Raw genomic sequence first — 13,743 nt, forward strand, 5'->3', positions numbered from 1 at the left:
CTTTCATATGCTACATGCTTGTTTATTGTAGGGAAACATGTGACCCGACTTCTAATACATCTCCACCCCAGAATTCTCACCTTTACCCCATCCGACTCAGCACAGGGATGGTGGGAACCCCTCATAATGGGGCACAGCGGGGGTACAGACCCGGGAACTCAGCACAGGGATGGTGGGAACCCCTCATAATGGGCACAGCGGGGGTACAGACCCGGGAACTCAGCACAGGGATGGTGGGAACTCCTCATAATGGGGCACAGCGGGGGGTACAGACCCGGGAACTCAGCACAGGGATGGTGGGAACCCCTCATAATGGGGCACAGCGGGTGTACAGACCCGGGAACTTAGCACAGGGATGGTGGGAACCCCTCATAATGGGCACAGCGGGTGTACAGACCCGGGAACTCAGCACAGGGATAGTGGGAACCCCTCATAATGGGGCACAGCGGGTGTACAGACCCAGGAACTCGGCACAGGGATGGTGGGAACCCCTCATAATGGGCACAGCGGGGGGTACAGACCCGGGAACTCAGCACAGGGATGGTGGGAACCCCTCATAATGGGGCACAGCGGGTGTACAGACCCAGGAACTCAGCACAGGGATGGTGGGAACCCCTCATAATGGGGCACAGCGGGTGTACAGACCCGGGAACTCAGCACAGGGATGGTGGGAACCCCTCATAATGGGGCACAGCGGGGGTACAGACCCTGGGAACTCAGCACAGGGATGGTGGGAACCCCTCATAATGGGGCACAGCGGGTGTACAGACCCGGGAACTCAGCACAGGGATGGTGGGAACCCCTCATAATGGGGTAAGTTCAGAGCTTGCAACCTTTCCTCATAACTAATATCCTCCAGACCCTTTATTAGCTTTTTTGTCCTTCTTTGTACTCTCTCCATTTCCAGTACATCCTTCCTGAGGACTGGAGCCCAGAACTGGACGGCATACTCCAGGTGCGGCCGGACCAGAGTCTTGTAGAGGGGAGAATTATCCTTTTATCTCTGGAGTTGATCCCCTTTTTAATTCCAATATTCTGTTTGCTTTGTTAGCAGCAGCTTGGCATTGCTGAGCCCCTCATCTACGGGCCTTCCTTTATCTAGATACACCACATCTACGGGCCTTCCTTTATCCAGATACACCACGTCTACGGGCCTTCCTTTATCTAGATACACCACGTCTACGGGTCTTCCTTTATCCAGATACACCACGTCTACGGGCCTTCCTTTATCTAGATACACCACATCTACGGGCCTTCCTTTATCCAGATACACCACGTCTAAGGGCCTTCCTTTATCCAGATACACCACGTCTACGGGCCTTCCTTTATCCAGATACATCACGTCTATGGACCTTCCTTTATCTAGATACACCACATCTACGGACCTTCCTTTATCTAGATACACCACGTCTACGGACCTTCCTTTATCTAATACACCACGTCTACGGGCCTTCCTTTATCTAGATACACCACGTCTACGGGCCTTCCTTTATCTAGATACACCACGTCTATGGGCCCTTCCTTTATCTAGATACACCACGTCTACGGGCCTTCCTTTATCTAGATACACCACGTCTACGGGCCTTCCTTTATCTAGATACACACATCTACGGGCCTTCCTATCTAGATACACCACATCTACGGGCCTTCCATTATCCAGATACACCACGTCTACGGGTCTTCCTTTATCCAGATACACCACGTCTACGGGCCTTCCTTTATCCAGATACACCACGTCTACGGACCTTCCTTTATCTAGATACACCACGTCTACGGACCTTTCTTTATCTACATACACCACGTCTACGGCCTTCCTTTATCTAGATACACCACGTCTACGGGCCTTCCTTTATCTAGATACACCACGTCTATGGGCCTTCCTTTATCTAGATACACCACGTCTACGGGCCTTCCTTTATCTAGATACACCACGTCTACGGGCCTTCCTTTATCTAGATACACCACATCTACAGACCTTCCTTTATCCAGATACACCACGTCTACGGGCCTTCCTTTATCTAGATACACCACGTCTACGGGCCTTCCTTTATCTAGATACACCACGTCTACAGGCCTTCCTTTATCTAGATACACCACGTCTATGGGCCTTCCTTTATCTAGATACACCACGTCTACGGGCCTTCCTTTATCTAGATACACCACGTCTATGGGCCTTCCTTTATCTAGATACACCACGTCTACGGGCCTTCCTTTATCTAGATACACCACGTCTATGGGCCCTTCCTTTATCTAGATACCACGTCTACGGGCCTTCCTTTATCTAGATACACCACGTCTACGGGCCTTCCTTTATCTAGATACACCACGTCTACAGGCCTTCCTTTATCTAGATACACCACGTCTACGGCCCTTCCTTTATCTAGATACACGTCTACGGGCCTTCCTTTATCTAGATACACCACATCTACGGGCCTTCCTTTATCCAGATACACCACATCTACGGGCCTTCCTTTATCCAGATACACCACGTCTACAGGCCTTCCTTTATCTAGATACACCACGTCTACATGATGTGTCATGAGGATGGACACTGCAGTTTTGGTTACTGAAGCCCCTCCCCCGATTCCCTCGTGAAGAATGATGAGAAGAATAAATTCAATACCTTCACCATCTCCCCATCCTTTGTAACCAGATGTCCTTCCTCATTCTTTATGGGGCCAATATGGTCTGTCCTCCCTTTTTTACTGTTTACATACTTAACCGCTTACCGACTGCGCCATAGCCGAATGACGGCTACAGTGCGGCTCGATAATTCTGGAAGGGCGTACATTGACATCCTCCCAGAATCGTGCTCCTCTGGGGCGAGCACAGGGGAATATCCATGACCGCTGGGTCCAGATTACCCGGTGCATAACGGATCATGGTAAATGGCCACTGACATCGGCCGTTTACCACGTGATCGCTCCGTCAAATGATGGAACAATCACTAGTAAACAAACCGGCGTCATGTCTGGTTCCTCTCTCCCCTCTCTGTACCGATCGGTACAGTGCGAGGGGAGAGGGGAGAGAACGGATGAAGCAGCGCCATGGGCTGGATCTGTAGTGCCCACAGCGCTGCTCCTTGACAATTGCAGCCTCTGCCATTCCTTCATACTAAGCCTGCCATCCCTCTGCCATCCCTCTGCCATTCCTCTCTAATAAGCCTGCCATCCCTCCATACTAAGCCTGCCATCCCTCCATACTAAGCCTGCTATCCCTCTGCCATCCCTCTGCCATCCCTCCATACTAAGCCTACCATCCCTCTGCCATTCCTCCATACTAAGCCTGCTTGTTCAAAAGACTCATTATGCCTCAGATTATACATCGGGTGTTTTCTTTCCAAAATGGGGTCATTTTTGGGGCGTTTCCATTGTCCTGGTGCTCCAGGGTCTTCAAAAGTGTAAGAGGTAGTCATGAACATGTGTAATTTATGCTCCTAGAACGCCTGAAGGTGCTCCTTGCATGTTGGGCCTCTGTATGTGGCCACGCTGTGTAAAAGTCTCACACATGTGGTATCGCCATACTCAGAGGAGAATGTGTTTTGGGGTGTAATTTGTGGTATGCATATGCTATGTGTGAGAAATAACCTGATAATGACAATTTTGTGGGGGGGGGGGGGGGAATATATTAATTTTGTAAAGAATTGTGGGGAAAAAATTACAACTTCAAAAAACTTACCATGCCGCTTACTAAATACCTTGGAATGTCTTCTTTCCAAAAGGGGATCATTTTGGGGTATTTATACTTTTTTGGCATGTTAGGGTCTCAAGAGATAGGCAGTGTGGTCTCGGGGTCATTCCTACATGAAGGCCCTGTTGGTCATTTCAGGATCTACATGTAGGCCTGGTTGGGGTCACTCCATGATCTACATGTAGCGCTATTGGAAGATTAGGGGAAAGTTCAGAGAAATAGTTGTCTCTGAACTAGTTTGGGGCCTCTGCTCTAGCGTTGGCTGTGCATGCCGTTGTTGCCGGGTAAGAGAGTTCCGCCCTGGGACGATAGGTGGTAGCAGTGGAGTCAAGTGCGGTTGGAACTACCCCACAGCAGCCAATCAGGGAGGGTTATAGCCTCGCTGTGCATGCTGGGGAGGGGTATTTAGGGGCAGATGCCATTCTCTCAAGGTTCCCTCTCGTGTGGCGCCCACCATTGGGGTAGCCATTCCACGACACCCCCGCAAATGGCCCTCCTGGGAGGGGTGTGCGTGTGTCAGTGTTCCTGGACCACGTTGGCCCTGGGCAATTGATCTGCTGTGCGGACGCAGTGATTGACTGGGTCCCCAACCTGAAGGTGGTCCTGAGCTGTCCGTCCAATTGGAGGAAGCTGACCGATGAGTCTGTCCGAAGAAACTAAGCACGAGGCTGGTGTTCCAGGAGGGGCCTGTCCATTCATCAGGGGACGACTCTGGTTCTGAGAGGCTGGATGTTGGGCGCCTGTCAGTTGCCAATTTGACCAAAAGGATTCCGAACCATAATTGTCTCCAACCTTTAGGAGGGTCTGTGGCAGAGACTTAATCCCAAGTGACACTCTGGCTGCCAGGCTGGTGAGAGAGGCCTGTCCGGATGCATTGTACCCACTCTGGCTGGAGGGGCAATGTAAAGTGTCATTGGCAGGACCGTTTCCCTACCCAGTTACACCTGAATTTGCCATCTTTTATTCTGCCATCCCTTCACCTTCCATTTACTTCTATCATTTTACCCGGTTGGGTAATAAAAGCACAGAAAAGACATTCCCTTTATTGCAGCTCTCATCCAGTACCCTAGACGGCAGAGATACAGAGGCAACGTGCCACCCAAATCAAACCAGCAGCTCCTTCGGGGGTAGTGCTACATACATATAGACCCAGGTGGTCTCTTGAGGTTTCCAGAATCTATATGTAGATCTGGACAGTCTATGGGGGGGGGGGGAGACAATCAAGAAAGTTGAGGGGGCCAGTTGTCCACACATCTTCCCACCATGCCAATTCCATGGCTTTGATACTCTAGACCAGTGATGGGGACCCTTGGCACCCCAGATGTTTTAGAACTACATTTCCCATGATGCTCTACTACACTGCAGAGTGCCTGAGCATCATGGGAAATGGAGTGCCAAGGTTCCCCATCACTGCTCTAGACCGAGCATCCAGGAAAGTCAAAACGCAGGTAATTCTCAAGAGCCCCCAGAGATCATGTGACGTGTAAACCCAAAACCACCAAAATTTCACACTTCAACAACCACACCAACCTAAAAACTTGGTCTGAACCAATCAGGCCCCACCATCTCATTGGCTCCTCTAGCAGGCTTCCTTTAGAACATTCTCAGCACAGGTCAGGGAAAAACCTGTAGAATGAAAAGCAGCCGCGGGAACATCTCCACATATAGAAATGTTGTATGGAAGCTTCCATATCCAACGGGAACATTAATTATGGACAATCTGATTGCCTAGAGGGCTTGTATGTAATACAAGAGCAGCACCATGACTGTTCCTGTATCCATCTTCATAGAAACTCAGACAATTATTGGTTTTATAATTTTTTTTATTAGGTCATGTGTAACATTAACACTTCCATTACTGGAGCCACTCCTAGGAGTACAATAAAGACACAACCCCTAGAGCACTTTTACTGTCCGGGGTGATTAGCAGCACATTGTATTATTGGAGATCCTTGGCTGGAGACGGCAGATCCAGTCCGGGACGCTCTGCTAGGAGAAAGTGATCAGAGACTCCATGATTGGACGGCAGGAGAGGAACAAGGGAGACCATCCCCAGCTGGGAGATCCAGTTTACATCGTTCCCCCGGACATCACACTTTCCCAGCATCCTCCTCTTCACAATAACGATGGAAGGACTTTGCCAGGAGGGGCTCCAGCATTTCATTCCTCCGGTTCCTTCTCTGGATGGTCCACCAGGTAACGGCACAGATCACAGCCACAAGAACCAAGGCCGCTATGACCGTTATTACCCCAATCTCCTCATGTCTTAATGGGCGACCTACAAAAGAGAAAAGTTTACCAATCCTCAATTTTACATTACAAATCACAAGTCATAACACCGAGGTTCATAGAGAATATTCTCCTCACAGCCAAGACCATCTCTCCTCTTCCCCTACTGGTTCCCGATGGATAGGAGGCCCAGAGCCGTCACCAACTGGGAATGTGCTTCCAGCATAGACACCCAACACTTATTCAGCCCCCCCCCCCCCCCGGAATAAAGCCACTTCTTGGAGGTCATGATCATAAAGTAGTCACCCGGCACATAATGCAGCACTTGACAGGAGATCATCAAGGACACCTGGGAAAGACTAGACTTCTATAAAATAAAAGCCAATATAGAATTCTCAGACACGATACTTACTAGGCCACTGAATGTCGTAGGAATAGCCCAGGTTTTCTGGGGCAGTTGCAAACATCTCACTGTTGGGCACTGGGGGCCAGAAGGGAACCATATTGTGTCGTCTATTATGGCCTATAGGAGCATTTTCCAGGGGATACTGTGTGAAATCTACAACAAAAACAGTCCTTAGTTATGGAACCATTGACTTAGACAAAATCATTCAATTGTAGTATCTGTACTCATAAAATTAGAAGTGACCCAGCCTGGCTCCAAACCCAAGAATGGACCCCAGGAGCCGTCCATGTACAGATTATGCAGCTACTAGAAAAAGCCAGCAGGACTACAAGAACCACAATTGCTCGGCTTACAGTTACAATTCCATAACTTTAGAATTTGGGCAAAGATTTCATATCAATGTGTACCGCCACAGCTTGGTTACTACAAGTATGGAAGAGCTCATCAAGACTCCTACCCTCCACCCTACAGATCGTACCGGCACTGTGTCTCCTCAGCCATTCGTCAAACACGCCATCTGTGAAGGTATGCAGCAGCACAAAGATCGGGTCATTGGGAGAGATGTGGGTCTGTCCTCCTGTACCATTGAGGAACAGGTGAGCGAGGTTATGGAGGCTTCGGACTGTTGGGTTGTACTGACCAGACGGCTCGCTGTACCCTGTGGAATGAGAAGTTCACCATTAATACATGAAGACAAAAACCCTTCCTCAGTGACCTCATGGTAAAGGCCTACAGGACTATCGTTTGATGCTCCCGCCCCATAACATCCAGGTGGACCCGTCCTTTCAGTTATACAAATCAATGGACGACACAGAGCCTTCAATGGCAGCAACAGCCTCATATTAGATCAGGGCTGTCCTAAAGTCAGAGGCCAGAGATATCTCTCCATCAGGAGGAGGAATTGTTCCATCATTGGTGCCAGTGGAAGGAATAGGGTCCACCATTGTCATCAATGAGAATTATGCTCCTCTGTTGGTGTAGGTGGACAGAATGGAGCCTCTCCATTCATATTCAGAGGAAAGAGTCTTGAAGCAATGAGACTAGTGCCCCAAGTGTTACATAAAGACATGCAAATGACCACATCTGGCCCACTGGCCACACTTGGAGACCCCTGTATTATAGAGACCACCAGCTCAGCCTCCAATTAGAAAGTCATCCCAGAGTTTTGGGTGTTCTGTACCTTCAATCGTGTTCCGGAAGCTTTCAGAAGAGTTGGAAAAGAATGGCGCCGTGTCAAACAAATTTACTTCCAGACAAAGCAAAACCTCTTCCATCTCGGGAAGTCTTTGCACCATGGGCCGCGCCACATTTCCTGCAGGATTCCTCTGGATTGGTCCTCCAGCTGTACCTGAAGATTGGGAAATGAAGGATTTAATCTCACCATACATACTAGACATGTGCAATTCATTCTGAATCACAATTGGTAACAAAATTCCAATTTTTGATTAGGATCCTTAATCAATTTTTTTTACAAACAGGAAACATTGCAATAAATACAGTAAGGTATAAAAGTGAAACATGGCAGAGGAGTCCGACAGCTGCTGGATTGAATTAGGGAAGACCGCTATATGCTAATAGAATATAAATGGATCCAAATACCATAAAATAGAAATATAGCCATCTTTTGAAATTCAAAAACGATTTTCATGTTGCATTTGAATATATGTGTCAAAAAAAAAAAAAAAAACACACCACACAGCCTCAAATCCGGTCGAAAACCAAACAAAAAATTACTAACAAAAATTCTACCAACGTATGACCAGTTTAATGAGGAGTCAATTCAGGTCATGCTGCATAAGGTAGGTTCTCATTTCCCCAATCAGAGCCAATCTTGCATGTGCGACAATCCCCCCCCCCCCCCCCCCATGTACTCACTGTTGCAGATTGTTCCGAGGCTCTCGTAGTCTTCTACATCTTCACAAACAACTCTCCATTGAGAGAAGACAGAATTTGGGCTCAGCAGATTTCCTCCAAAATTGCTCCTCGCACCCATCAGGTCATCAGTGCAGATATCACATCGGTTTCCACCAATGGCAAAATTCCAGTAAGGCAAGGAAAACGAGGGATCTTCCAGAAGGTTCTTCAGACACAAGAAGATGGGGAAAGAGCGAGAATTAGAGCCACCGATTCATCATCTAGTTCTACATAAACCACCACTAAAATTTAAATTTGCCTATTTTTTGCCAAATACAAGTTAATCTAATGGGGTATATTACACACCATGGACTAGGATTTTACACCAACTATCCAAAAGTCCGACTTCAACCAAAATGTAACATTTTAGGTTTGAATAGGGAAAGTAACCGACTCTCAAATAGGGTTCCCAAGGGTTCCTCAAGCAACGAGCAGCTTCTGCCTCCCATGAGCAATCAATGGGGGAGGGGGGGGATTATTCCCAATGACCATGAATACAAGGAGCATTATGACCAGTGACCATAGGGAGTGAGCTGTAGATAATTGGCATTCCCTGAGCCCATAAAGATGAAGGGTTCCACTATGAAAAGTTGAGGAAGGCCGGTCCAAACCAAGTTCACTCTCCCTGTCATGGACTGACCGACATTCTCTCTTGGTAAGGAAATAGGCAAAGTCTTTCAAGTTGGGACAAACAGTTAAAGACGTACAGAGCCTTATCTAGCCACATCCATAGACCATAACCATTGGTGTCACTTGTTGTGTATTCTGGTCATGTGATCCCAGCAGATATCTTACAATGCATTTCAATACCCCCCCACTTTTATCAGATATCGGTGAGGACACCATCCCCCGTAGCAGAGAGCAATGGGAATGAACTCATCTCATGACCAACCTATCCATGGAGGAACATTGCAAAGCAATCCCATCTTTCACCCTCTGAGGACCACCAATGATGAGCTTTTGACCCAAGTAACTGGTGACCCCCCCCCCCCAGGACTCCTACACTTCATATAAATAGCTTTATGTGCCCGTCCCATATCACACCAAAGGGTACAAGATATCAGATGATGGGGGGGCCCCCCCCCTTCCTCGAATACAGAAACAGATCCGACAAGTGGGTAACATTTCCCGGCCCTCCCAGAAAGGGTTAAAGTTTACCTGAATGTCTCTTTCCAGCTGCAGCAAATGGAACCTGTGCCATGTGAGGAAGGCCGGACCTTCATGAGAGAAGTCAATCCCTCCAGCACTGCCCTGATCCCGGCCCAGGAAGGTTTTGCTGACACTGTAGTAGTGAGTCCAGACGAAGAAGTCATAAATGGAGATGTTCTGGAAATGAGTGGCGTTCCTCTCGGGATCGATCAGCTGATCGTAGTGTCTGGTGGCGATGACGTAATCCGGGTGGACGGTGTTCTTCGCAAGGTGGAGGGCATCAATGAAATTCTGGCGCTCCGTATCATTCAAGGCCAGAATATTTCTTCTTTCTAGACAAGAATTGAAAGCGGAATTGTCACAGGAGATGATTGGAAGCCACAAATATCTTCCCCAGAAGTCTCAGATTTGTGGGTGTGGCATTTATGGCTTCATGATAAACCTGCTATGACATCACATAGGTCATGTTCTATGTACACCTGTGCAGTTCATAATGGGGGGGGGGGGGGTCTATCCTTCACTTTATCCAGCTACTAGTGGACTGTCAGAACTGGGAAGCCATACTAGACCCTAAATCTCTGCATGGCCTGGGGGATGGGTAACGAGCTCCCACCATTCCTCTGGAATAACACATGCTCTCAGCATAGGGCAATACCTGGCCAGGGGGGTGAATGTGCCCGGTGATGTCCGGTGTTGCCGAGCATGTGGTGGGGGCACAGCTTCCATAGCAGCCATTGACAGCAGGAAGCCATCTTGTTCCTCCATGACAAACACCCCAAACATTTGGTTCAACTTCCATCCGAACCCAACGCTCAGCTCATCATTCCCGTTTGCGCTCGCTCTGGTAGGGGGCGCTAGTGATACATCATCCTTGGTTACATTTCATGGGGAATCAGGATGGTCTAGGTTGGGGACATCTTACAGGGCTTTCACCCCCTGAGAGGTCACCAACCATGGTGGGACTTACCTTCACAGGCCTTAGGGGGGTCTACAGGTTACAAGGATTCCTAGGGGGTGGAAGGAAGCAGATCTCCCCTCCTTACTGGTCTTCCTGAAGATTTAGGCCGAGAGGAAACCAGCTGCATCTCCCCCATATGGGAGGTGTTGGGTGACTGGATTCTGAGACCCTCCATGTCTGGAGAAGTTCTGAGACCCTCCATGTCTGGAGAAGTTCTGAGACCCTCCATGTCTGGAGAAGTTCTGAGACCCTCCATGTCTGGAGAAGTTCTGAGACCCTCCATGTCTGGAGAAGTTCTGAGACCCTCCATGTCTGGAGAAGTTCTGAGACCTCCATGTCTGGAGAAGTTCTGAGACCCTCCATGTCTGGAGAAGTTCTGAGACCCTCCATGTCTGGAGAAGTTCTGAGACCCTCCATGTCTGGAGAAGTTCTGAGACCCTCCATGTCTGGAGAAGTTCTGAGACCCTCCATGTCTGGAGAAGTTCTGAGACCCTCCATGTCTGGAGAAGTTCTGAGACCCTCCATGTCTGGAGAAGTTCTGAGACCCTCCATGTCTGGAGAAGTTCTGATCTCCAGCCAAGTGACTGGTGTCCATTGTTCTGCCATTCGGGACAACCAGCCACACCGGAGATGGAGTGTCTGGGATCTTCTAGCCACGCACATGACATCTGAGGTCTCCATTGATCAGATGAAGAAGCAGAATGATTGGATATCAGTGAAATAGACACAACTCTAGTCTTCCTTCTACTCACCCACAACAACGGGCCGATCGCAGTCATCTCCGCTCCATCCAGGTTTGCAGCCACCACAGTCGTGTCCATAGAACCTCTCATTGCACAGACAAGCCCTTTTGAAGAAGCGAATCGGCCAAAACTCCCGGTCGTCCAGTCCCTCCATTTTATACTGGGGTCCATGAGGCCTGGCGTCCACTGTGATCGGCATGCAGCGCCCACGGCCCACGGTAAAGCCGCAGAGGTCGCTGGGATTTGGAGACCGTTGAGGGTAGAGGCCGGGACAACACTCTGCGGTAGCCAAGGCCTCTGGGGTGGCACACTGGCGGGGAAACTGGGCAGAAGCCAAGTCCCAAAGAAGGGTGACCACCAACACTACAGCATGGGGACCCCAAGATTTACAGAGCGACATGGTTCCGGGACAGTCGTGGTTCTAGAACAGATACAAGAATAGGAGGTCACCTTCATTATAACCTTGGGGACAAAACTCTACAATACATCCAAATAAATGCCCCCCCAGAACCCCACCAATCCCTACAGTCCCAATCTCCCACCTCTGTACTCCCTTATAATGCCCCCCCCCCAAATCTCCACTATCTATCTACAGTGTTTGCACATGTTACCATTCCACTACCCAAATCCTCACCACCCTACAATCCCAACCTCCCAATCCCAAACGACCACCCTACAATCCAAAAACCACCCACCACTCCCAACCCACCCTACGATCCCAACCTCCCAATCACCACATCCTAAACCACCAAACAATCCCAAATGACCCACCACTCCCAACCTCCCGATCCCAACCCACCCACCAATCCCAAACAACCACCCTACAATCCCAACCACCACTCCCAACCTTCCAATCCCAACCTCCCCCCAAACCAGCCTACGATCCCAACCTCCCCCCAAACCAGCCTACGATCCCAACCTCCCCCCCAAACCAGCCTACGATCCCAACCTCCCCCCCAAACCAGCCTACGATCCCAACCTCCCCCCCAAACCAGCCTACGATCCCAACCTCCCCCCCAAACCAGCCTACGATCCCAACCCCCCCCCCAAACCAGCCTACGATCCCAACCTCCCCCCCAAACCAGCCTACGATCCCAACCTCCCCCCCAAACCAGCCTACGATCCCAACCTCCCCCCCAAACCAGCCTACGATCCCAACCTCCCCCCCAAACCAGCCTACGATCCCAACCTCCCCCCCAAACCAGCCTACGATCCCAACCTCCCCCCCAAACCAGCCTACGATCCCAACCTCCCCCCCAAACCAGCCTACGATCCCAACCTCCCCCCCAAACCAGCCTACGATCCCAACCTCCCCCCCAAACCAGCCTACGATCCCAACCTCCCCCCCAAACCAGCCTACGATCCCAACCTCCCCCCCAAACCAGCCTACGATCCCAACCTCCCCTCCAAACCAGCCTACGATCCCAACCTCCCCTCCAAACCAGCCTACGATCCCAACCTCCCCTCCAAACCAGCCTACGATCCCAACCTCCCCTCCAAACCAGCCTACGATCCCAACCTCCCCTCAAACCAGCCTACGATCCCAACCTCCCCTCAAACCAGCCTACGATCCCAACCTCCCCTCAAACCAGCCTACGATCCCAACCTCCCCTCAAACCAGCCTACGATCCCAACCTCCCCTCAAACCAGCCTACGATCCCAACCTCCCCTCAAACCAGCCTACGATCCCAACCTCCCCTCAAACCAGCCTACGATCCCAACCTCCCCTCAAACCAGCCTACGATCCCAACCTCCCCTCAAACCAGCCTACGATCCCAACCTCCCCTCCAAACCAGCCTACGATCCCAACCTCCCCCCAAACCACCCTACGCTCCCAACCTCCCCCCAAACCACCCTACGCTCCCAACCTCCCTTCCAATCCCCCCCACCCTACAATTTCAAACCACCCCCTCCTCCGATCGCTACAATCCTGAATCATCACCCCTCCAATCCCCACCACCACCCTCTTTTTCCCAAAACCTTATAATCCAATCCTCAAATTTCTAACCTCTCTAATCCGATCCGACCCATTTACAGTCCAATCCCCATATGTCCAATACCATCCCTCAGCACTTCCATTCCACCATTCAATCTACTCACCTCCCCCAGCAGGACACACATAGTACAATCCCCCCTCACCCTCCTATTTATCACACCTGCCAACCAATCAGATCAATGAGACCATTAACCCTTCCTGGGCGGGGCTTCTATATCTCTCTCTAGTCTCTAATGATGGATATAAAGGGATCAGAGATAGAAGTCTCTCCCCACATTCCCCATATTCCACAATCATCAAAGTAAGACACAGACTCATGTAGATAGGACTGACTTCACTGGCTGCATGCTTCTTTCTGGCCTCTGACCCACACCTACTGAACCCAGATGCAGCCAGGAAGCCGGCATTTTCAGGATGACAACCTTTATCAGACATCTGACTTCATTAGACGATTATTATTTGCAGGATGGAGATGTATTAGAAGTCGGGTCACATGGCAGTAGAGACCATAGAGCTTCCATTGATGCCCATTATGAGGGTTTCCCACCATCCCTGTGCTGAGTTCCTGGGTCTGTACACCCGCTGTGCCCATTATGAGGGGTTCCCACCATCCCTGTGCTGAGTTCCCGGGTCTGTACACCCGCTGTGCCCCATTATG

At 50.0% G+C, this 13,743-nt stretch overlaps 1 protein-coding gene across 1 annotated transcript; it reads right to left on the reverse strand.

Annotated features, from left to right (window-relative positions):
• Positions 1-5,492: 5,492 nt before the first annotated feature.
• On the reverse strand, positions 5,493-13,225 carry LOC120917995 (5,6-dihydroxyindole-2-carboxylic acid oxidase-like). The gene is made up of 8 exons (XM_040329677.1): positions 13,190-13,225; positions 11,099-11,510; positions 9,398-9,720; positions 8,201-8,405; positions 7,506-7,673; positions 6,804-6,983; positions 6,332-6,478; positions 5,493-5,968 (listed from the first exon to the last, which is right to left on the reverse strand). Exons 1-8 carry the CDS (start codon positions 13,208-13,210, stop codon positions 5,781-5,783), a joined length of 1,644 nt encoding a protein of 547 aa, XP_040185611.1. The 5' UTR covers positions 13,211-13,225; the 3' UTR covers positions 5,493-5,780.
• Between the last annotated feature and the right edge of the window lie 518 nt (positions 13,226-13,743).

Source organism: Rana temporaria, chromosome 1 (assembly GCF_905171775.1).
Source record: "Rana temporaria chromosome 1, aRanTem1.1, whole genome shotgun sequence".
NCBI classification, from domain to species: domain Eukaryota; kingdom Metazoa; phylum Chordata; class Amphibia; order Anura; family Ranidae; genus Rana; species Rana temporaria.

What these genes read in the sequence shown, in the direction of transcription:
- LOC120917995 (XM_040329677.1), bottom strand. Translation starts at nt 13,210, where the DNA reads ATGTGTGTCCTGCTGGGGGAG. An exon ending in TGTGTGTCCTGCTGGGGGAG is followed by an intron (nt 11,511 to 13,189) that starts GTGAGTAGATTG and finishes TATCTGTTCTAG; the next exon opens with AACCACGACTGTCCCGGAAC. An exon ending in CGATCGGCCCGTTGTTGTGG is followed by an intron (nt 9,721 to 11,098) that starts GTGAGTAGAAGG and finishes ATTCTTGTCTAG; the next exon opens with AAAGAAGAAATATTCTGGCC.